The 23852-nt window shown below is 39.7% G+C and overlaps 1 protein-coding gene across 3 annotated transcripts; it reads right to left on the bottom strand.

The window, feature by feature from the left end:
* Positions 1-3847: 3847 nt before the first annotated feature.
* Positions 3848-23710, bottom strand: LOC120563178 (NACHT, LRR and PYD domains-containing protein 3-like). 3 transcript variants are annotated; one of them, XM_039807332.1, is made up of 12 exons: positions 23651-23710; positions 16419-16538; positions 14528-14665; positions 13939-14042; positions 11933-13751; positions 11174-11347; positions 10436-10609; positions 8333-8506; positions 7302-7475; positions 7005-7045; positions 4228-6795; positions 3848-4086 (listed from the first exon to the last, which is right to left on the bottom strand). In XM_039807332.1, exons 3-11 carry the CDS (start codon positions 14653-14655, stop codon positions 6440-6442), a joined length of 3144 nt encoding a protein of 1047 aa, XP_039663266.1. In that variant the 5' UTR covers positions 14656-14665; positions 16419-16538; positions 23651-23710; the 3' UTR covers positions 3848-4086; positions 4228-6439. The 3 variants fall into 3 exon arrangements, with proteins under 3 accessions (XP_039663266.1, XP_039663268.1, XP_039663267.1); XM_039807334.1 differs by lacking the exon at positions 23651-23710 and adding an exon at positions 21353-21402; XM_039807333.1 differs by lacking the exon at positions 23651-23710 and having other exon boundaries at positions 16419-16878.
* Between the last annotated feature and the right edge of the window lie 142 nt (positions 23711-23852).

Raw genomic sequence — 23852 nt, 5'->3', positions numbered from 1 at the left:
CCAAAGCATGGCATTACACACAGCTAGCAAACTAACAGGGTTGGGTACCAAAAACCGGTGCTAATATGGCATATGTAGAGTCATGAGGTTTTAATGAAAAGTTTAAATATCAGGAACTTGTCCAAATGTGTATGAAATTACTTTATATGGTCAAAGGAACATTTTGAGCAGAAATCCATTGGTCTTCTCAGCAAACGGTTTTATCATATTGGGACTTAGAATACAGATAATATGTAAATCACACTTTTCTTGCCCCCTCCCCATTATGCCAAAATGGTGTAAGAAAGTTAATTCCGAAGAAAGAGTGACGAACAAAAATAAAATTGGCTTTAAAAAAACACATTAGAATGCATAAATATCAGAATTTGTTTTAATGCTAGTGCTAGCTGCTACTACTACTGTTCAGCTCAATACATGCAGAGCCTTAGTATTGCTTCTTCTTTCCATTTTATGGAAAATTTCAACCATCTTTCATGTTTTCTATAGGGGGTATATACTCTACAGATCCCCACGGGATCGCTGTCCATGCTACAAAAGTATAGGAGAGTCAGTGAACTGACCTCAGAGTCTTCTGTCCACAGTTTGGGCTCTCTAGAAAACCACAAAGCAGCGTCACTCCTGAATCCTCAAGCTTGTTGTCACTCAGGTCCAACTCATTCAGATGGGAGGGGTTGGACTTCAGAGCTGAGGCCAGAGGAGCACAAGAATAAAACAAGCACAAGAAAAAAATTAATTAAAACACAAAAAACATCTGACCCAAATATACGCTGACAGAATGAGGAAGAAAGCTAGGAAGATCACTGCAGATAGTACACACCCTCTTTTGAGCCAGTTTGAGCTCCTGAAGTCTGGGAGGCGCTTCAGTGTGCCTCTGGCAAAAAGTGTTTTTAAAAAATCTTTTATTCCAAATGCCATCAGTATCCTCAACCAAACCAAGTGATAATATCAATATGAGCTGCTATCCTAATGAATTTAAGCATATTTATATATTTTTATCTTTTTTATACTCAATTTACCATGTCTGATATGTTGTTTGTATGTTTATTTTTTGTATGTCTGGTGAGCCAAAGAAAAATGTCCACCCTGGTGGACAATAAAGATTTATTCTATTCTATTCTATTATGTAACTTTACAAGACAATGCATCAGAAAGGAACTTGTTTTAGTTGTGCAACAGAAAACTCAGATTCAACAGATAGTCTAGCTAGTCTAGTTAACCATTGTCCTCATAAATCGAACAACCTTAAAAAATGTTTAAACCCTCTATATGTGATGATAATTTGAGTAATGTCCATATTATTTTCATTAAACATAATAAAAGGCATCACTTATCATCACGTCTGTCTCTGTCTTTTGACACTCTGTTGTGTCTGATTGTATCATCTTAAACTTGCACAGAATATTGTTATACAGAATTACTCACCATGCTAATGATGTGCATGTCACCACTTCTGTAGAAGAGGTTTTGACAGTAGCACCAGTGTTATTTTTATAGTGTAGTGTTGATAAGGAACTGTACCTATGTGGGTGTTTGTGGTTTTGCAAAAATGATGAGTTTTTAAAAAAATCACTCTTTAAAAGGTCAAACAACAACTTCCACTTCCTGAGTTGGACACGTAAACGAAGGTTATAAAAAGCTTTAGGAAGTATGAGGTTTTTTTGTTCGTGATTGACCTGCAAAGCAACATCAAACTGTTACATCCAATGCAGGCTGTTTCTGGATCTCTCCAGAAAATGGTATTTCCACTCCACATAACCAGCTTCTCATTTACTGGAATGTATTCAGACTGCATCAGATTTGACATCCAAATGTCCTTATGGCCTGGGCGTCTAATCTTATTACAACACACATCTTCCCATTGCTCTCTCTCCTGATATTTCTCTCCAGCTCTACTACTGTAAGTACTGCCAAGTAAAGGGACAAATAAATGGATAAATAAAAGAAAAAAGAAAAATCATCACCATGATGTAAGGTCTGTGATAATTTTGTATCATTCCCCTTTGTGTGTTTTCTTTTAAGACCAATGTCAATGCAATGTCATACAATTTAAAAGCAATGGTTGAATTTTCAGATATCAGATAAGAAAATACATTTCCACAAATGCTGCGTCATGATCTTGGAATTATTTGAGGTACGATAAATGAAAAAGTAAAACGTACCTCTGTCATCTTACTAAATGCATAGTCTACAGTTATTTCCCCGTGCCTACAATACGCTTTTATAAATGAAAAGCTTTTATGACCTCTGATGAGTTTTGTTTATTTGTACAGTGATTAAGCTACATGAAATGTATATTAATCTAAAGAAATCAACAATGCATCTTTAATACATTAGAGCTCATGGATCAGAGGTTTTGAAACCATTAAATCAAAGTTTTAGGGAAATGCAACTTGAAAAATACCTCATTCTAAAAATCTTTTAAAAAACAATTTTTTAATTCTTTCCCCCCCTTTTCTTCCCTATACAAAAAAAAAAAAAAAAAAACCCCCACAAAAAAAAAAACAAAATTTCCAGCGGCACCGGAGAAATCCCGGAAGTGGGGCCTTGTGGTAAGACTAGCCATGGCCCATATATATATAGGTGGTGTTCAGAACAGACTCAGCAGTTTTCTTGCATTTAAAGTATAAAGAACACTCTTTTAAGGACACATTTTTTACAGAAAGCACAGATCGTTTGAAAGGGGTGTCAAGGAAGCCATTGCCATTGCCAAGCCTCATTATATCTCCACAGACCACAACGACTGTGGTTTAACCCTTCCCTGGAGAACTATGACCTGGATGACTGAGAACCTTCACCAATAAATACTAATTATTTGTTATTGTTTTATTGTTAAAATAAAGATTATTTATTTATTCATTGTATTTATGTATTTTTGATCATTTATCTAAAAAACATGATGGAGAATATTTAAAAATCCAGTGTTTAAGATGTTCGGAGTAATATTTCTATATGTTACAGTTGCTCTGCCACAGTCATTGATCTGAAGATGAAAACAGACTAAGACACTCAGTGTGGATCAGTATAAAATCAGCCTTATGTCTGAAGTTTAGTGTCACCACAACTTTCAAATTATATTAATTTCAACACAGAAGTAAAACATGGTGACTGACCTCAGAGTCTGCAGTCTACAGTTTGGACTCTCCAGAAAACCAGACAACATGTTCACTCCTGAATTCTGCAGCTGGTTGTTACTCAGCTCATCATGTGTTACTCAGGGGTTGGACTTTAGAGCTGAGGCCAGAGAATCACAGCTGATCTTTGACAAACTGCAGTCATTTAATCTGAATAAGGGAATAATTGATGTACAAAAAAATCTATTTGTTATCCAATCAGATATCTTCAGGTTTTAAATCTGTAACTCAAAATGACTATATCCTGATCAAACTTTTCGCTAAAAAGGAGTAAAGTGACTTTGGCATTCTGTTGTTGTGGATCATTATGATAGATAAAAATCAATTTAAAATCAAAGCTCAAACTGTTTTTATCTGCTCTTCAACAACCTCATTCATATCCCTCCCTCAGTGTGTTTACATACACAGCAGTAACTAGGGTATGGTCTTGTCTTATCCCAAATACAATGGGGTTTCCAACTGCATGTAAACACACTGGCAGACTCTACAGTCTCATCAGTACTGAAATCATGTTCACTAACTAATGGACCACAATGTGAGTCTGTGGAAGCTGAAAAAAAACATTTATTTTTTCTACTTTGTTCAGCCTTTTGGAAAGACAGAACATTTATGAAACAAAAAATGTAATTAAAATTGATATAATAAGAAAATAATAGAAATACTGAAAAGTTATGATCCAAGCATGTGAAACCTCAGTCATTGATTTAAATTGAATACCAAAAAGAACACATGAGCTACAGTCAGTGAGCTGACCTCAACGTCTCCAGTCTACAGTTTGGACTCCTCTATCCATCAGACATGTGTGAATAAACTTGAAACTGTTGCTCAAACTGCTTCTGTGAATTTCTGTTTAATGTGTCCTTTAATCCGACCAATCGGGCGCTCTCCTCCCACAGCTTCCTCGTGTGTGACATCGTTCCGCTCTTCTGGAGCGACTTCCTTCTCTGCATGGTCACTGAAAACAAACACACACAGGTTCACAAAAAATACTTAAAGGGACAGTAGAAAAGTAAAAAATGATAACATTATGACGTGTGCTATGAGCCACCAGGAGGCGATCCAGATGTTTTGGTTTCACTTATGCACGCACACACACCTGTGCCTCAGGATCGCCTGTTTGCCAGCTCTGTCTGCGCCAGCTTCATCTTAGCCATCTCCATTTCTCCACATAGACAACTGATTCCCATTCTCAGACTGTTTCATACATCCAGGCCCAGACTGGAAGAACGCCCCAATCCAAGCAGGGCAGGTACACTGACGAGCACCCAACAGCTTCACCTGCATCTCAGCAGGATTTACAGCACAGGAACACTCGACGCCAAAAGCACAATAACTAGAAATAAATTCCCCTGTATCTCAACAACATAGGATTTACAGTGCAGGTACCTCCTGGTAGAGCTTTCTGAATTTTCCCCTTCCCTGGTCGACACTTTTCACAATTTCAGCTGTTCACTTTAACACTACTATACTATGTGATGGAGGTGGCTTGGAGAACTTGTGAAAGAGAAAGTGACGCTCACAGGAAAAGGGGAAAATGCAGAAGTGGCCAGTTCGTACTGCCAGATAGCTCACACAGGATAATGGACTCACAAATGCACGACTTGTTGACAGGTGTAAAAAAAAAAACACAGGCTAAAGTACCAAAACACAGGGACAGGGATCGAAGCAGGGTCATAAAACTCAAAAAGCACACAAGGAAAACAACGTGGAACGCTAAAAGAAATAGGAAGTGGCAAAAAAGTGCAGAAATAAACACAAAACCACACAAACATGACCTTATGATTGGGAGCTGGACATGACAGCATTGCTGGATCCGACGTGGACATGTCACGTGATTCAGTTGCATTTAGCCAAAGACTGATTTTCTTACAAATTACATCTTATTTCTTCTGTACAGCTAAATACAAAAATGACAAAATACTTCAAAGTAATTAAATATGTATTTTTAATAAATTTAATTGAAATAATGCCCATCTCTCTGACCAATTATGTCTTTAGAAAGCAAAGCAAAATAACCTGAAAGCAAAAATTGTTTAGGAGACAAAAATGATTGGACATTGTTAATAAATATGTAAACTAGGGCTGTGCCGGTATGGTGTTTTTCTTAACCGCGGTATGGCGGTTAACCGCAACCCCCTTACGAGAGTAGCCTAAGTTAGAGCGAGAATGGCAGGGTGCCTTAAGTGAGTGACATCAGTGCCCGTGTGGACAGCGAGCGGTAACGGAGAGTAGCGCATATGAGTGCCGCTGTAAGGAAAAGTGAGAGGAAAAAGAGATAGCAAAGATGATGTAAAGTGAGTTAAAAGTGAACATAAAACAACATGAAGCTAGAGCTTCTCAAGACACTTTCTATGGCTTTATATGTTGTTAATACTGCCGGTAAAGTGAATGGCGTTACCCCCGAAAAACATTGGCTTAACTCTTTCCATTTCAGCTCAATGTGAGAGTCTTTACTGTCATTTACGACCCCTCTGCTTTCTCTCCTTTCCATTGATCTATTCCACAGACAGTTCAGGAAGCTCTTTTGTCAATAAAGTAAAAATAAAAATAAAAGTTTGCCGACAATGCCGATGGCAGACGCTTCGCAGCACAGCGGTCTTAGCAGCTGAGCAGACAGAGAGCAGAGAGGGTGACTCGGCCGTCCTCTCACTTGTTGCTCTCTCTAATATAACCGTTCTACAAAACGTACATGCAGGCTGAAACTCAACTGTGCGGTTTTGTCAGGATTAAGCTATACGCAGAGGGAACTCCGCTAGCTGTAGGCTAATGTGCAATGGTAAACACTACAGCGTTAACGTTAATGTGTCCACGTCCACCTCAGCTCAATGGACTGTCCATCCTCATGTGCAAAGCTGAAGTGACAAACAACTCTTGAATGTAGGATAAAAGACAGTCGATGAGGATAACTACACAGTGATTATTATTATTATTATTATGATTATTGCTTTCATTATATTTCCTATCACACAATATCTGTTCTCCTGTAACTTCCACAAGCAAAAAGTAAAGAAATAAGGTAGTGGCACGTCACAGCCGGTATTGAGGTGATGCGGTTATCGTCACAGCCTTAATGTACACAGACAAGTGCTTTAATATTAGCTTATAAGTTATTTCAGGAACCCAAATATACAGTAAAAAAAAGTGGCACCAAAAATTCCAGTGGAAAAATATTTTGTTCGACCACAGTATGAGGCCTTTTTGTTTCCAAAGTTGAGTACAAAGTCAACTTATTAAAGTCACAGGCTTTCATGGCATAACAGTAAGCTGTTATAGAGATTTATCATCACACTCCACGGTTTCTTTTTGCTTCAGCTGAGGTTCAGCTCTTCGGAAAGGAATCGGTCTAACTTGCAGAGAGCGTCGATCATAACTGAGCTGGCTTTAGCTCCCTTTCCTCGCACCGTGTCGATCACTTCTACTGCTTTGTCGTATCTGGCTTTTATTCTGATGGACTGCATTTCACCATCATTTATCACTTTAACCTCAACAAGTTCATCCAGAAGCTGGTTTAGAACAGATTCAGACACTCTGTTGATAAACTCTTTCCGAACTGAGCGCAGCTTCTCGTCAGCTTGGACGTTGTCCTCTGCTGGGACGCTGTTCTTTGCTGGGACACTGTCCTCCTCTGCTGGGACATTTCCCCGTAGATTTTCCCCTCTTTGACCTGGAAGATAACCAGAGAAAACACTTTTATATAACCAACAACTACATCTACACAGAGATTTCTAAGAAATAACAATATTGTAAATTTAATTTAAACTCAATGTTTGCAAATATCTGTTCAAAAACATATGTATTATGTTCATCATTTCCTGTGTTCTCTTTTAGAAAAGGGAGACATTTATATTCTTCAAAATTCCTTTTAATACTTACATTTCTTTTGTTTCTCATCTGTGATCAACACGTCATCGATCCTGTAGAGATAAACACAATCCCAAAAGTTATAGATCCACTTTTAAATAATTGTTTGTTCCAGTAAGCCAGCTTCAGAACCCTGACAAGAGCCATCAGTTCCAAGCCAAGAGTTCACTGCAAAAACTACATCTGACTGCCAACAATCATGTTCTGAGCCTAGATTAGAGGAAATAACTACTCATTGGTCTAGTTTCAAAAACATCACTGGGAAACAAATCAAACTTTTCACTCTCCTGTGTCGGACACTCTACTGACCTCAGAGTCTTGAGTCTACAGTTTGGACTCTCCACATGATTAGAGAGCAGCTTCAATCCTGAATCCAGTAGCTCGTTGTTACCCAGCTCCAGCTCTCTCAGATGGGAGGGGTTGGTCTTCAAAGCTGAGTCCAGAGAAGCACAGCTGATCTCGGACAAACTGCAGCCACTCAATCTGAATAAATAATAAATTGTGTTACTTTAGAAGACAATGTTTAAATCATTCAATGTTTTCCGAACTGAAGGTTTAGATTGTAGAAGTTTAGAAAATGGAAACTAGAACACTGACAGTCAGTTTTTGCATCTAAAATAAAAAGAATGCACACTTTCAATGACAATTTTCTCATATTACTTCACTCTTTTTTCAGTGCCAGATTTTTTTTTCACTCCAAACTTTTGTAACTGTTTTGGCATGAAGGGGGCAAGGATAGTGTGATTTACATACAATTTGCATACTTCTGAGTCAAGTCTTCTGGATACACAGCCTGCTCCAAAGCATAGCATTACACACAGCTAGCAAACAGGGTTGGGTACCGAAACCCGGTGCTAATATGGCATATGTAGTAGAGTCATGAGGTTTTAATGAAAAGTTCAAATATCAGGAACTTGTCCAAATGTGTATTCAATTACTTATGGTCAAAGGAACATTTTGAGCAGGAATCCATTGGTCTTCTCAGCAAACGCTTTAATCATATTGGGACATACATATTATATGTAAATCACACTTTTCTTGCCACCTCCCCATAATGCCAAAATGGTGTAAGAAAGTTGATACCGAAGAAAGAGTGACGAACAAAAATAATATTGTAATAAAAAAAAATCGAGATCAATATCAGAATTTATTTTTAATGCTAGTGCTAGCTACTACTACTGTTCAGCTCAATACATGCATAGCCTTAGTATTGCTTCTTCTTTCCATTTTATGGAAAATTTCAACCATCTTTCATGTTTTTGATAAGGGGTATATACTCTGCAGATCCCCACGGGATCTTTGTCCATGCTACAAAAGTATAGGAGAGTCAGTGAACTGACCTCAGAGTCTTCAGTCCACAGTTTGGGCTCTCTAGAAAACCACAAAGCAGCGTCACTCCTGAATCCTCCAGCTTGTTGTCCATCAGGTCCAGCTCCCTCAGATGGGAGGGGTTGGACTTCAGCGCTGAGGCCAGATAATCACAGCTCTTCTCTGACAAAGTGCAGTTCCAACATCTGAATAAAGAATAAATTACAATTACAAGACAATGCATCAGGAAGGAACTTGTTTTGGTGGAACGTTCAATGGTTGTTTTAGTTGATTCGACAGAGTTTAAAATTACAACACAAAGAAAGCGGAAGGTAACGTACATCCGACTGAAAAGAGGGACTTCCGGCGGAATTTCCAGCAGCACTGTAGCAATCCCGGAAGTGGAACATTGTGGTAAGACTAGCCATGGCCCAACCAGTGTATATATATTGTTATGACCCTGGGGTCATATTTTGTATTTGTTTCACCCTGCACTATCAGTTGATCTCCTCTGAGTGTACACAGGTAATGGAGAACAGGTGCGCACACCGGATTGGTCCAGCAGAGCTGATTGCTGTCTCCTGATTGGTCACCTGGAGGACAACAGCCATTTTAAGACTCATCGGACAGGAACTCAGGCTCTCTTCATTCTGCCATTCCCAACATGTGCCTGTGTAAATCTTCAGTGAAAATGGTTGCTTTGAGCTCTTGGGTTTGTTATCCTTCAGCCATTTTGTTTTAGCTGTGAATACATTTTTCTTTGTCTTATATTGCTAGTAGCAGTTTGGTAGGAGTGAGAAGTCCTTTATGTTTGTTCCCTTTTTCTCCTGTTTTGTTATCAGAAGCCTAGGTTAGAGCTTTGTCTTTTCTTTACATTTTGTTTTAGTTTAGGAAAATGTAGGTTGCCTCTAGAGTTGTTTTTTTTGTTGTGTTGGGGCCTAACCCTAACCCCTAACCCTGGCCACATTTGGGAGTGGTGTGTGTGTGTGGGGGGGGGGGGCACACGTTATGTTGCGTCCGGTTTACCCCTAGACATGAAAGAGGTGTCAAGGAAGCCATCCCTCCCTCATTATATCTCCAACGACCATAGTGGTTACAACAGCCAGGAGTACAAACAAACAAGGCGGTATCAATCATCTTGACTTCTGTGGAGTTGCCTTTGAGTTTAACCCTTCCCTGGATAACTATGACCTGGATGACTGAGAACCTTCACCGACAACAACTGAATATATGTTGTTTGATCGTTAAAATAAAGTTTATTTATGTATTCATTGTATTTATGTATTTTTTATCAGTTATATTTTAAAATCTACAGTGTTCGAACTATACTGTGACCTTCGGGGCAGCCCTTTTTGTTTTTTGTATAGTGCATACAGCTACAAGTGTATGTACTATACATAATTTACCCTATTATACGTTATCAACAGGGATAGGTCAAACAGCAAACAGCCACCCACAAATAGTCTATAAACAAAGTATCAGGCTGTCTTTGAGATTTCACATGAACAACGGTTAAAGTTACCCAGGCTACCGAAGAATACCACAATTCCTCTGTTCAATGAAGCAACGCACCCCAAGCTTCCATCCTTAACAAACAACCATGTATATGGGCTTTTCCAGTCTCTCCACTGCTGGCTGTTCCAATTTAACCGGAAAGAGGAGCAAGAGGGGTTAGGATAGTGACGGGCCTCTGACGGAATGTTACCACCACCATCTTCAGCCAGAGAGGACATTATTTCTTCAGCTTCTTCTTGCGTTGTCACCCCGGGGGAGGTGTGCCAACAGGGCTTGCAGCAGGTGAACTGGTCGTGCTATTAACGTCATCGCCACACAATTTCTTAGTAAAAACCAAAATGAATTAAACTTCCTTGTTTTCTTTTTGCCATGGATGTTTACTGCAGAATAGATGTCAAGGACTTTGCGCACCGATTACATTTCTTATATATTCTTTCTTTGATTTAACATGTACTAAACATGAGTTGAATTTGTACCGCAGCGCCGACATGCCTTGATGAATACAGACTAAGATGCACAGTGTGGATCAGTATAAAATCAGCCTTATGTCAGAAGTTTAGTGTCACCACAACTTTCAAATTATATTAATTTCAACACAGAAGTAAAACAAGGTGACTGACCTCAGAGTCTGCAGTCTACAGTTTGGACTCTCCAGAAAACCAGACAGCATCTTCACTCCTGAATCCTGCAGCTTGTTGTTACTCAGCTCCAGCTCCCTCAGATGGGAGGGGTTGGACTTTAGAGCTGAGGCCAGAGAAGCACAGCTGGTCTTTGACAAACTGCAGTCATTTAATCTGAATAAGAGAAAAATGTATGTACAAAAAATCTATTTATTATCCAATCAGATATATTCAGGTTTTAAATGTGTAACTCAAAATGTCCTGATCAAACTTTTCGCTAAAAGGAGTAAAGTGACTTTGTCATTCTGTTGTTGTGGATCATAGTTAAAATCTATTTATAATCAAAGCTCAAACTGTTTTTATCTGCTCTTCAACAATCTCATTCATATCCCTCACTCAGTGTGTTTACATACACAGCAGTAACTAGGGTATGGTCTTACCTTTTCCCGAATACAATGGGGTTTTTAACTGCATGTAAACACACTGGCAGACTCTACAGCCTCAACAGTACTGAAATCATGTTCACTAACTAATGGACCACAATGTGAGTCTGTGGAAGCTGAAAAAAACTTTGTTCAGCCTTTTGGAAAGACAGAACAGTTATGAAACAAAAAATGTAATTAAAATTCATATAATAATAAAAATACTGAAAAGTTATGAGCGAAGCATGTGAAACCTCAGTCACAGATTTGAAATGAATACAAAAAACAACACATGAGCTACAGTCAGTGACCTGACCTCAACGTCTCCAGTCTACAGTTTGGACTCCTCAGTCCAGCAGACAGAAACTTCACTGCTGGAACATACAGGTTATTGTCACTAAGGTCCAGCTTCCTCAAATGGGAGGGGTTGGACTTCAGAGCTGAGGCCACAACTTCACAGTGAGTCTCTGAGATTCTGCAGCCAGAAAGTCTGTCATGACACAAATATTACAACAAATGTAACTATGAATAAGGGACACATTGTATTTACTTCATGCATTTGTCATCAACGGTCCGGCTAATCTTCTCTCACTGTGTTTGACATGAAACAACAATTCTCATCTCTCTCTCTTTCATAGCCTGCAGACTTTATATCTTTCTTTTTAAATAAATCTTGCTTTCAAGGAGTAGCTATACTATTATATTTTATTAATATGTCATGCCACTAAGTGTCCCATCCCACATGGAATTACATGACACCAATACAAAAGTAATTTTATCAACAGCTTACAGTCCAATGTCCATATAAAACATACTCTACTTTGCACAAAATAAAGAATAAAGAAAACATGTTACAGCAGCCACAACAAAATAGTGTAACCCATGCATTGTCTAACTAGGCCTAAACATTTCATCCATTAAACAAAACTACAGCGACAGAAAAATAAATAAATAGGAAATGTCACTTCCAGACAGAGAATCATTGATACAAAGCCATCTTTCTCTTAGAAAGAAAAAAGTGTATATTTTAAGTTTAAGTGTATATTTTATAAATGTTAATCACATCTGGACTTACACAGCGTTTCTGCAGTTCCTCACAGCTGGAATTAGTCTCCGACGTCCCTCCACCGTTGTGTTGTATTCCTTCAGGTTCAACTCATCCAGAACCTCCTCTGACATCTGCAGTATGTAGGCCAGAGCTGAGCAGTGGATCTCTGAAAGTATCTTTTTTGATCTGTTCCCTGACTTCAGGAACTCTTGAATCTCCTGATGGACTGAGTGGTCGTTCATCTCCGTCAGACAGTGGAAGATGTTGATGCTCCTGTCAGGAGAGATCTCGTCCATGTTGATCTTCTTCAGGTTGTTGATGGCTCTTTGGATCATTTTTGGACTGTTGTCTGTCCGACCCAGAAGACCTCCTAACAATCTTTGGTTGGACTCCAGAGAGAGTCCATGGAGGAAGCGGACAAACAGGTCCAGGTGGCCATTTTTACTGTTCAGGGATTTCTCCATGGCTCTCTGCAAGAAGACATCTAGGCTTCTGTAATCATGAACATTGCCATCACTGTCACTCACACCCAGCAATGGGTCCCTATCTTCTCTCAGGAAGTCCTCCAGTACCTCTGTGTTCCTGTTGGTGTAACAGTGGTAGAAATAGACTGCAGCCAGAAACTCCTGAACGCTCAGATGAACAAAGCAGTAGACTGTTTTCTGAAAGATCACACTCTTGTTTTTGAAGATCTCTGTACAAACTCCTGAGTACACCGAGGCCTCTGTGACATCCAGACCACAGCGCTCCAGGTCTTCTTGGTAGAACATGATGTTTCCTTTCTCCAGCTGTTGAAATGCCAGCCTCCCCAGCTTCAGAAGAACTTCCCTGTCAGCCTCCGTCAGCTCCTGTGGACTCGTCTCATGTCCCTCAGCATACTTGTGCTTCTTCCTCCTTGTCTGAACCAGTAGGAAGTGTGAGTACATGTCAGTCAGGGTCTTGGGCAGCTCTCCTCTCTGGTCTGTAGTCAACATGTGGTCCAGAACTGTAGCAGTGATCCAGCTGAAGACTGGGAGAAGACACATGATGTAGAGGCTCCTGGATGTCTTGATGTGGGAGATGATTCTGCTGGACAGCTTTTTATCACTGAATCTCTTCCTGAAGTACTCCTCTTTCTGGGCGTCAGTGAAGCCTCGTACTTCTGTTACCCTGTCAACACATGTAGGAGGGATCTGATTGGCTGCTGCAGGTCGGGAAGTTATCCAGACGAGAGCCGAGGAAAGCAGCTGCCCCTGGATGAGGTTTGTCAACAGCACGTTAACTGATGACTTCTGTGTGACATCAGAAACAGCCTTCCTCTTCTTGAAATCCAGTAAAAGTCTGCTTTCATCCAGGCCGTCAAAGATGAACAGAACTTTAGAGCCAGTGAGTTCATTTGCTGTGACCTCCTGTAATGCTGGATGGAAAACATGGGTCAGCTCCAGAAGACTGTACTGCTCATCTTTGATCAAGTTCAGCTCCCTGAACGACAGTGGGATCACCAGACTGATATCTTTGTTTTCCAAACCCTCTGCCCAGTCCAGACAGAACTTCTGCACTAAGCAGGTTTTTCCAACGCCAGCGACACCATTAGTCAGGACGACTCTGATGTGTTTCTGTTGGTCAGGTGAGGCTTTAAAGATGTCGCAGCACTTGATTGGAGAGTCGTCAAGATTCTTCATCTTGGAAGCTCTCTCGAGCTGCCTCACCTCATGCTGGGTATTAACGTCTTCACTCGGTCCCTCTGTGAGGTAGATTGCAGTGTAGATCCTGTTGAGGAGGGTTTCACTTCCTGTTTCATCTCCTTCAGTCACATGTTTAAATGTCCCCTTCATCCTGATCTTATGTTTCTGCCAACCAACATTCACTAAAAAAGGACAAAGGTAAAAGATAAAAAAAGAAAAAGAAAAGTTGACTATTTTTATTACCAATATGAAAATGATGCAGTTAAATTTCAGATGGACTTAAACTGTAATGATATTCATAAAGATGTTAAATGTCTGGTATTACAACAACCAGTGGTGTGTTCAGACATGAAGACAACAGAAACTTACTTTGTACAGAGCTGCTCTGACTGGCTGTTTGCAGTCCAGCTCTGGTTCTGGTACTGGATCTGGACGGCTGCTCCTCCTCAGATACATCACTCCTCTTCATCTTTCTGTAAAAACATTTCTTTATCATTAAAATGATGTTGATTGTTGTTGAAACATATTAAGATGTGGCCACCCTGGACCAACACCACATACAGTACCTAGTAAGATCACAGACCTCATCCTGAACTACTTTGGGAACTGCAGAGTTAAGAGTCACATCTGGGAGTTTAACATCTGACTGCACCGGCTCAAGAGAGGGATCATAACTGGCTGTACTATCTCTTGTCATGAATATGGTGGTCAAGGCAGCTGAGACAGAGTGCAGAGGCCACCTGTCCAACTCTAGAATCCAGAAGCCCCCCCATCAGAGCCTTCATGGATCACCTGACATTCACCAATACATCTGTACCGTTTCTTTACTGTCATGAACTCTGTTTCGTTACTGTCCTCTACTGCACTCATGTAATTATAAAAGAACAGTGTAGATCATAAGACTACAATAATAACTGAATAATCCTTAAGTCAGTTTACAGTAGAAACAGTCTCTTACTTTGTGTCTGAGGGTCCAGGTTCATTACTGACGTTTTTTCGATCATCTTCAGACTGCTCCCACTCCATAGAGGGACCTCTGCAGACCAGAGACTTTGATCTGTCCTCGTCTTCTTCTAAATCACTCATCTTCTCAAGTCTGAGAAGTAAACCAATAACAATGGACACAGAGAGAGAGAGAGAGAGAGACACACACACACACACACACACACTTGACTGGTTTGAATCCAACCAATAAGTCAGACTTCACACTGTGGCTGCTCTCCATTTTGACTGTTGGTGTGTTACAAGTTAAGTAGCTGCGATGGCTCAGAAACCAGGAAAATGAAAACATTTACAGATGTTGCCTTGGACTCTAGGATGCTGATATTTTATCAGTAAGGTATTTTTCTGACATACAGTATGAAAGATTAAATAATTCAAAGACAATCAGAAAAAAATCACAGCTGATTAATCAATAATCAGTCCCTCCAGAATTTTGCAACGTCACGATCGCAACGATTCACGCAAATTCAACCAATCGCCATGAATTTGGTGCGACTCGCAATTTTGACCACAACTTTTCTTCAAAATTTAACCAATAACCGGAGTTTCCCACGACTGCATCTCAGCAGTCCCATGTGACTCTGAGAGCCAATGACCAAGCGGGAGTGAGGTTGACGTAACACTTACAGCGCCAAATTCATTTCCTTTCTTCTGATATGAAGACGAGACGTGTGTGACTTCTCACGTTTACCAACAAAACATACAGCGAATGTCCTGCCAACCTGTTTACATTATAACATCAATGTACGCTGTAACGATTTTTCACTCTAAAGCCGGTTACACACTGGCTGCGTGGCGTGAGCGTGTCAGCTGCGTGGCGTGAGCGTTTATATTTCGGCTGCCATGTTAGAGCTTACACACTGCCTGTGTGACACGCACGTCTCAGGCGTGGCTCGACCCGCGCCAAAAACGCAATCATGCTAGAAATAGAACCGACGCCTATTTTTCATGCGACACGCTAGCGTGTTGGAAGCGTTTCTAGGCAAAATAGAATAGGAAAAGATGTTTATATGTTGTTTAGACATGAATACATATTAATAAATGACATGTTGATGTTTAAAAGTCTCTAAGTTTTGATATGCAGATATATAAATGTAATTAAAAAAAATAATCGGTTTTTCTAATATTGCACCTGTCAATACAGAAGGAGATATTCTGGAGCCTATTTTGCCGTCAATACTGCCGACGTCTTTGCTGTAATCAGATCAGAATATATTTATGTTTAACATTTCATTTTATCAATGGGAGACATCCATGTGTCCAGACAAGGCTAGCAGCAGCAGTAGCAGTAGCAGTAGCAGTAGCAGTACCGCGTCAGACACGTTTCTGGTGTGCAAAGACGTAGAAAACGCCACGCAGCGGCCACGCAACTGACACGCAACAGAGACGCCACGCTCACGCCATGCAGCCAGTGTGTAGCCGGCCTAAAGTCGCTGAAAGCTGCTGCCGTTTCAATCCTGTCAGTGCTCTGCAGCAGGCGGGGCTGCTGCTCAAATTCAGGCAATAAATTATTATTTTTTGTCTTAAATCCACCAGCCATTTTCATATTATACCAACATTTGCAGCATCGTGAGCCTTTTTGGTTACTAGGAAAACTCAGCCCGGAGTAGTTTTATTTTCCCCAAATCAAGTTCACTTTTTATTTTTAAAGAACTATACAAAAGAAACTTTTTTTTGCAACTTTCACTGTCTCTCGCAACTTCATTGCAACAAAAATATAAAAGACATCGCAACTATTATCGCAATTTTTTACCAAACTCCCGCGAAATCAGGCATTTTGGGACGCAACAATCTCAAAAAAAGGCTGCGAAATCCTGGAGGGACTGAATAATAAGATTACCACTCACCCTGATTCTGCTCTGTCGAGTGTAAAATGAAGTCTGGCTTTCTGACTTCTTACTTTCACCTTTCAGTGCTCCTCCCTCTCGTATCACACTCAGCTTTATAGGCCCGGTATACGTGAACACCTACAAATTACACACAGGTCCAAGAAAAACAACCACAACAAAGCTGAACATGGAAAAACTCCACTACAAATATTCAAACCTTAATACCTGACAATGGACACCTCGAAGGGCGTTAACCCACGTATACCATGGCTACTTGTCAAATAATTCTTTAAACCATCAAATTATATTTTATAACTTAATGCATTTTACAATAGAAATCAATTTTTTGTAAAACAATAACACCACGTAACACTGGAGGGTTTGACTAATACCTGGAAGAATCATCCCCATCCCATAAGGTTCTTATGCACTCAAACTTTGATCACTGCTCCAGTAAATAGGACGAACCTCAGATACCATAGATACAGGGGCGGATCTACAGGGGTGGCATAGGGTGGCAACTGCCACCCTAAAATTGCCACCCCTGCTGCCACCCCAGTTGGCAGCAACGAATTACGGTAAAAGTTATGGCCAATTTGACAATTTACGAGCGTGCGTCTCCAATGTCCGACTGCAGTGAATGCAGCATAAGATGACGCCAGAGCGGAGAGAGTTTTGTTTGGAAAACTGAGTGGCGCTAAGCGAGGGAGCCAGGAGTCGCGATAAATGGAGACACAGGAGGAAAGAGGTCAAAACGGATTAACTATCTATCAAGAAATGAAATTATAACGAAAGCACAGTGCTAGCATAGTTGCGATGCTGATTTTGAGATGATAAAAATCAGGTTGAAGAACGTTATTTCGCCAACTATACAATGTTACTTAGGGTCTGACGTTTGTTCTGTGGGAAGTAGGCTACAAAAGCTAATATTGATTCAACGTCTGTCAAGGAAAACATCGTTACTTTGAATCGTACAGAAATGAAGAGGAAAGGTAGCATATTCAGTTTTTGTCTCCAAAGAGAAAGGCGAGAGAAATAGAAAATGAACAAGTGAGCAAGGTAGACGGAGAAGATGAGGTGGAAGGAGAGAGAAAAGAAGTGGAAGGAGAGAGGGAAGAGGTGGAAGGAGAGAGAGAAGAGGTGGAAGGAGAGAGAAAAGGGCAACAGAAACGTGACAGAGACAGAATACAAGGCCAAGGCGACCAGGGACAGGAGGAGGTGGAGAAGACCACAGCGGTGAAGATATGGAGTAGTCAGCTGCAAATATGGCTTGACCCCAAAAAAATTCTAACAAAAGATTTTTCAGTGGTTTACAGTAGTATCAGATGTACCTAAAAACATACTAAAAGTTTACCAAAGTCTGACTTCAAGAAAGGCCCCATTTTTAAAATGGCGGCCGCCAGGTCCTTAAAAAGACCATTACTCCTTTGTATTCCTACTACACCATGAACACTGGTACCTTATACATGTTTTGGCCATTTAATATTCTAATTACCATATTTGTATGATAAATAAGCACACTTTTATATATTTATATATATATATATATATATATATATATATATATATATATATATATATATAAAAAATTGTAATTGTAATTATAAAATTTCCCTTAAGTAATTGCATATTTCTCATATCATTTTGCCTAGTGTTGGTGGTTTCTGTCCATCAGCTCCCTTCTGATGAACCTCTACCACATCAGAGCCATCTCTTAAGTTTTTACAGCAAATGGGGCAAGTTTCTTGGTTTACAACAATATGACTCATGTTCAAAGTTGGAGTGTACTTTTTCCTCAAGCTAATCCAACAATGTCATCCTCTCTTAATACACTCACATTGTTGGCCATTGTCATGTGTTAGAAATATTTCTAATGTTCTTTTGACACCCCCATAAAATGACACTGAGCATGTGTCTGAGAATAAGACATTTGTGCTGTAATATACACTACCGGTCAAAGGTTTTAGAACACCCAGTCTTTTTAGTTTTTTTATTGAAATTTGAGCAGTTCAAGTCCAATGAATAGCTTGAAATGGTCCAACGGTAAGTAGTTAACTGCTTGAGGTTAAAAAAATAAGTAAGGTTACTCAAAACTGAAAAATAATGTACATTTCAGTATTTTACAAAAAGGCCTTTTTCATGGAACAAGAAATGAAACAACGTAAAGCTGTTCTAGAGGTTGATCAAGCTTTGAATGTTGGTGCTACCAATTCCCACAGGTGTTCCAACTTGTCTGGATTACTTACAACCCCCTCTGTTTGTATAAAAGTATTGTTGGAACACACTGTGGTACCGTACCCTCGTGAGCATTGTATGAACAGTATTGTACTGCAGAAAGTAGTATGTTGCTATAAAAATGGTGTGAAAAAGGTAATTAACAATGGAAGACCATCATAACACTTAAGAATGTTGGTCTTTCCTACAGAGAAATTGCGAAGAAAGTCAAGGTATCAGTGAGTACAGTATTCTTCGCCATCAAAAGGCACTTAGAAACTGGGGAAACTCTGACAGGAAGAGGTCTGGCAGACCCAAAGCCACAACACAATCAGAAGACAAGTTTCTGAGAGTCAACAGCTTGCGTGATAGGCGGCTCACAGGACAACAGCTTCAAGCACAGCTTAATAGTGGTCGTAATAAGCAAGTCTCAGTTTCAACTGTAAAGAGAAGACTTCGAGCTGCAGGTTTGATAGGTCGAGTTGCAGCAAGAAAGCCATGGCTAAGACGTCAGAATAAGAAAAAGAGGCTTGCCTGGGCCAAGAAAACATCGTCAATGGACTACTGAAGACTGGAAGAAGGTGTTATGGACCGATGAATCAAAATTTGAAATCTTCGGTTCATCACGTAGGATTTTTGTACGCTGTCGAGTAGGCGAAAGGATGGTTCCTCAGTGTGTGACATCAACTGTCAAACATGGAGGAGGAAGCATGATGGTCTGGGGCTGTTTTGCTGGATCCAGGGTCGATGATTTGTACATAGTGAAAGACACCCTGAACCAAAACGGCTACCACAGCATTTTGCAGCGCCATGCAGTACCCTCTGGTATGCGCCTAGTTGGTCAGGGGTTCATCCTACAGCAAGATAATGACCCAAAACATAAGTCCAAGCTATGCCAGAACTACCTTAGCAAAAAAGAACAAGATGGTAAGCTTAAAAACATGGAGTGGCCAGCACAGTCACCAGACTTAAACCCCATTGAGCTGGTTTGGGATGAACTGGACAGAAAAGTGAAAGCAAAGCAACCTACAAGTGCCACGCATTTATGGGAACTTCTGCAACAGAGTTGGGAAGAACTTTCTGAAGAATATTTGATTTCCATTGTAGAAAGAATGCCACAAGTGTGTTCAGCTGTTATATCTGCCAAAGGGGGCTACTTTGATGAGTCAAAAATTTAGACTACATTTTGGTTTATAAATTGATTCCATGATTTCTTTTTTAACTTAAATTTGTTCTATTCTTTCATTTGAGAGTACAATGAGACATTGAACTGCATGAATTTCAATTAAAACCTGGAAAAACTGGGGTGTTCTAAAACTTTTGACCGTAGTGTACTTTTTTTTTTACCCACCACACGGAGGAGGGGTGTGGTGGTGGGGGGTAAAAGTCATTTAAGTTACTTTTGGGTGGAATAAACTTTACATTGAATGTCAAGTCTGTGTTTTAGCAAAAAAAGGGTATGTGTCCAAAAAAGCGTACTGAATAGGAGTTACATGACATAGGTTAAATCGTTTACATCTCTGATTCACCCCCAAAAAAGATAAAACCTTACAGTTATCTCACAAAATGTATTCCATAAGTATGTCATCATGTCAGTGTAATTTAGACAAGTCCAATGGATTCATAGACCCAGAAAACATGGGGTTAGACACCAAGATTACTTGGCTAGGTCAAATAATGAAGGAGTTAGGATATTTTGAGGGCTTCCTGCCCATCTTGGACGTCATCTTGAAAATTACACTTTTATAGTGGTCAAACTTTGGTAAACTTTTAGTATGTTATTAAGGACACCTAATACTACAAAAAACAGCTGAGAAACCTTTTGTTAGAATTTTTTTAGGGTTAGGTGTTTTTTTTTCATATATGCAGCCGCCTAGAGGGAGAGCATCACCGAGAGGAGGAAGGAGAAAGCGAGAGACAAGAGAAGGTGCAGGGCTCAGACAGTGAAAGGGAAAGCAGAGTGCCTCCAACCATCTCCAGTCAAGCTGGTCCACACGCAGAGGTGTCAAAAGTATTCACATTCATTACTCAAGTAGAAGTACAGATACTAGGGTTTGAAAATACTTTTGTAGAAGTTGAAGTATCAACTCAAGCTTTTTACTTAAGTAAAAGTGTAAAAGTACTGGTTTCAAAACTACTTAAAGTATAAAAGTAAAAGTAATTTAAGGCAGAGATCTTCAACAGGAGGTCCTCAGAGTCATTGTAGAGGGGCCTCCAAATTATTGTAATTTTTTGAGTCTTTAAAAAGAAAAAAATTAAAATGCCTTAACATAATTCCAATATATTATTAGCAAATATAAATTCCCACTGATGATAGGCTTACTGGCCTATAGGTTAGGTAGTCACTAAGATATCAGCCCACAGATACAGTTAATCCTAGATTTACTGTGCCACATATGTAACATTCAAATATGATTTATAAAATCATGCCAACAATTAATATTTTAATAGCTTATGAAAAAAGGGTATGTAAGAAGGCTTCAGGTTGCCCTAATAGTTATTGTAGGCCCAGTTTAATATGCAACTTAATTTCATACAATATGTAGTAGGGGGTCCCTGCTACATCTCACTTTAAGTTAAGGGGTCCTTGGCTTAAAAAACATTGAAGACCCCTGATGTAATGCCATTAAGGACAAAAGCTTAACCCCAAAACGTGGGGACAAAACCCCACTTCCACAAAAAACATTTTTCTAAAGGCCATAATGACTATAATAGCTAAGGTTATATTAAAATCATACCTGCAGACTCAGAAGGGCTGAAAAAGGTGACACATCTCTTCTGTGTTTTTCAGACAAGGGCAGCTACAGTCTGGTGTTAGAATCCTCTCCAGTGAAATACAGACACACTTTTACACCGTTTAGCTCTCAGCATTTTAACCGTGTTTACTCCAGCTGCTAGCTAACGCTAGGCTAACGTTACCTGCTGCTAGCTAACGCTAGGCTAACGTTACCTGCTGCTAGCTAACGCTAGGCTAACGTTACCTGCTGCTAGCTAACGCTAGGCTAACGTTACCTGCTGCTAGCTAACGCTAGGCTAACGTTAGCTGCTGCCAACTTGTTAACTAGCGTCCCGTGCGGCGATGTTTCAGTTCCCTCTAACGTCCGTTTTCGGAACATCAGAGAGAAGCACAGGCATTTAAGTGGCACCTAAATAAGGCAACGAAATCCGCGTTGCTATTCGGTCCGGTAGATAACGGTTGTTAGGGCCCCGGTGGCTTATTAGCACCGGGTCTGTGCAGGTGTTATGGATCGCGTACAAACCAATAGGGTGTCGGAATGGTATATGTTTATACTTCTCATCCAACCACAATCACATTCACTCTCCGGATGGAGCGATCTGGATAGTTTTTTTTGTTTTTGTTTTTGAACGACAAGCCGGAATGAAAACAAGCCGAACTGAAATGTGAGTAACGAGGCTATTTTTTAAATGTGAGAGTAGAAAGTACAGATAATTGCGTGAAAATGTAAGGAGTAGAAGTAAAAAGTATGCTGTAAAATAATTACTCCAGTAAAGTATAGATACCCAAAATTTCTACTTAAGTAAGGTAACGAAGTATTTGTACTTCGTTACTTGACACCTCTGTCCACACGGTATGGAAACTGTTGATGCATAGTATACTAAGTTAGATATGAATAAGAACAACAAATGACAAAGCTAAATATGAATAATGTTGAAAGTTTGATGAGATGGGAAAAGGGTTTTTTATTTTTGTGGAAAATTTTTTCTTTCTTCTAAAATAAAAAAAAAAAAAAAAAAAATATAAAAAAAAAAAAAAAAAAAAAAAAAAAAAAAAAAAACACACCCCGGGGTGTGTTCCCCCCCCCTCTCCCCCCCCACATTTTTTCCCCCCTCCCCCTCCTCTTCCTCTCTTTCTTTTTTTTTTTTTTTCTCTTTCCCTTTCTTTTCCCTTTCTTTTTTTTTTTTTTTTTTTTTTTTTTTTTTTAACGATTGACTTTGTCTGTATGAGTTTGTAAATGGCAGCCTGTGCCCTTTTGTAGTGTGTACATACTATTTCTCATCAAACTGTGATAACTGATTAAATTCAGTAAATATACATCTGACATATGTTGCCACCCCTCAAAAATTCCTGCCCCCCTCTCGCCACCCCAGAAATATTTTTCTAGATCCGCCCCTGCATAGATATAAAACAGTAGCTGTGACATGGCGTCATAAATAATGGGATAACTGACCACCCTACCTGGGTAGGGCTACTGTTTGTTCACCATTGCCACCTTTGGCCAGAAACAGTTTTATCAGCTGTGCAACTTCCAACACGTCAGTACAGAGTCAATTAGACATTTACTGTTTTATATCTATGTTAGATACCACCTGCCACATTTAGCAACTCAGCTCGTAGAACCTGCAGCTCAGATTTATAAAAATGTTATATAGATACTATTCTTTAACTCTTTCTCTCTCACACACACACACAGTATAATAATGTTTATTTTACATTAGTTTTATATTATATTAGTTTAACATTTTCTAGTTATCATAATGCTACACTTTGACTGGTTGGTTTAAATCCAGACTACAGGCTGAGGCTGATCTCCATTTTGACTGTTGGCCTGTCGTACGCTAGAAATTCAATTGTTATAAACTTTAGAGACAAAACTTTGCCAGTTTCTGCCAGTAAGTCATGAAAGATGAACGTCCGCCATGATTTCGGTGCACGCGAGCAACGTGTTTTTGTTGTTACGTCACAGGGTGTGAATAGCTCAGCTGTGTGGCCGAGGCTATTCGTACCAGGGGTGCAAATAGACACTCCGTTAACATTTTCTAGTTATCATAATGCTACACTTTGACTGGTTGGTTTAAATCCAGACTAGGCTGAGGCTGATCTCCATTTTGACTGTTGGCCTGTCGTATGTTGAGTACTGTGTTGGCTCAGAAACCAGGAAATGAAAACATTTAAGGATGTTAACTTGGACTCTAGATGCTGATTATTATCAGAAAGGTATTTTTGTGACATACAGTATAACAGACTAAAGAATTCATCTGAAAAAGATATCCTCAATAATAAGATTAACACTTACCCTGCTTCAGACGGCATGTTTCCTCTCTCTGTTCTGTCGAGTGTAAAATGGAGTCTGAGAGACTTTACACTTTCACTTCACTTCACTTCACAGGAAGACAGAAACACACCTACAGCCATAGGCGTTGATTTCGGTGGGGACGGTGTGTACGCGTACCTATCAGATTTCGTCATGAGTCATTTTGTACCCACCACTTTTTTTG

Source organism: Perca fluviatilis, chromosome 7, assembly GCF_010015445.1.
Source record: "Perca fluviatilis chromosome 7, GENO_Pfluv_1.0, whole genome shotgun sequence".
Classification (NCBI taxonomy): Eukaryota; Metazoa; Chordata; class Actinopteri; order Perciformes; family Percidae; genus Perca; species Perca fluviatilis.
This window is presented reverse-complemented; position numbering and strand designations above follow the sequence as displayed.

Bases quoted from the DNA above. Each gene is read 5' to 3' on its own strand.
- LOC120563178 (XM_039807332.1), bottom strand. From the start codon at position 14,655: ATGAGTGATTTAGAAGAAGACGAGGACAGATCAAAGTCTCTGGTCTGC. The intron at 14,043-14,527 runs GTAAGAGACTGT...ATGTTTTTACAG, and splicing joins CCTGGACCCTCAGACACAAA to AAAGATGAAGAGGAGTGATG. The intron at 7,046-7,301 runs GTCAGTAGAGTG...TTATCTCTACAG, and splicing joins TGTAGACTCAAGACTCTGAG to GATCGATGACGTGTTGATCA.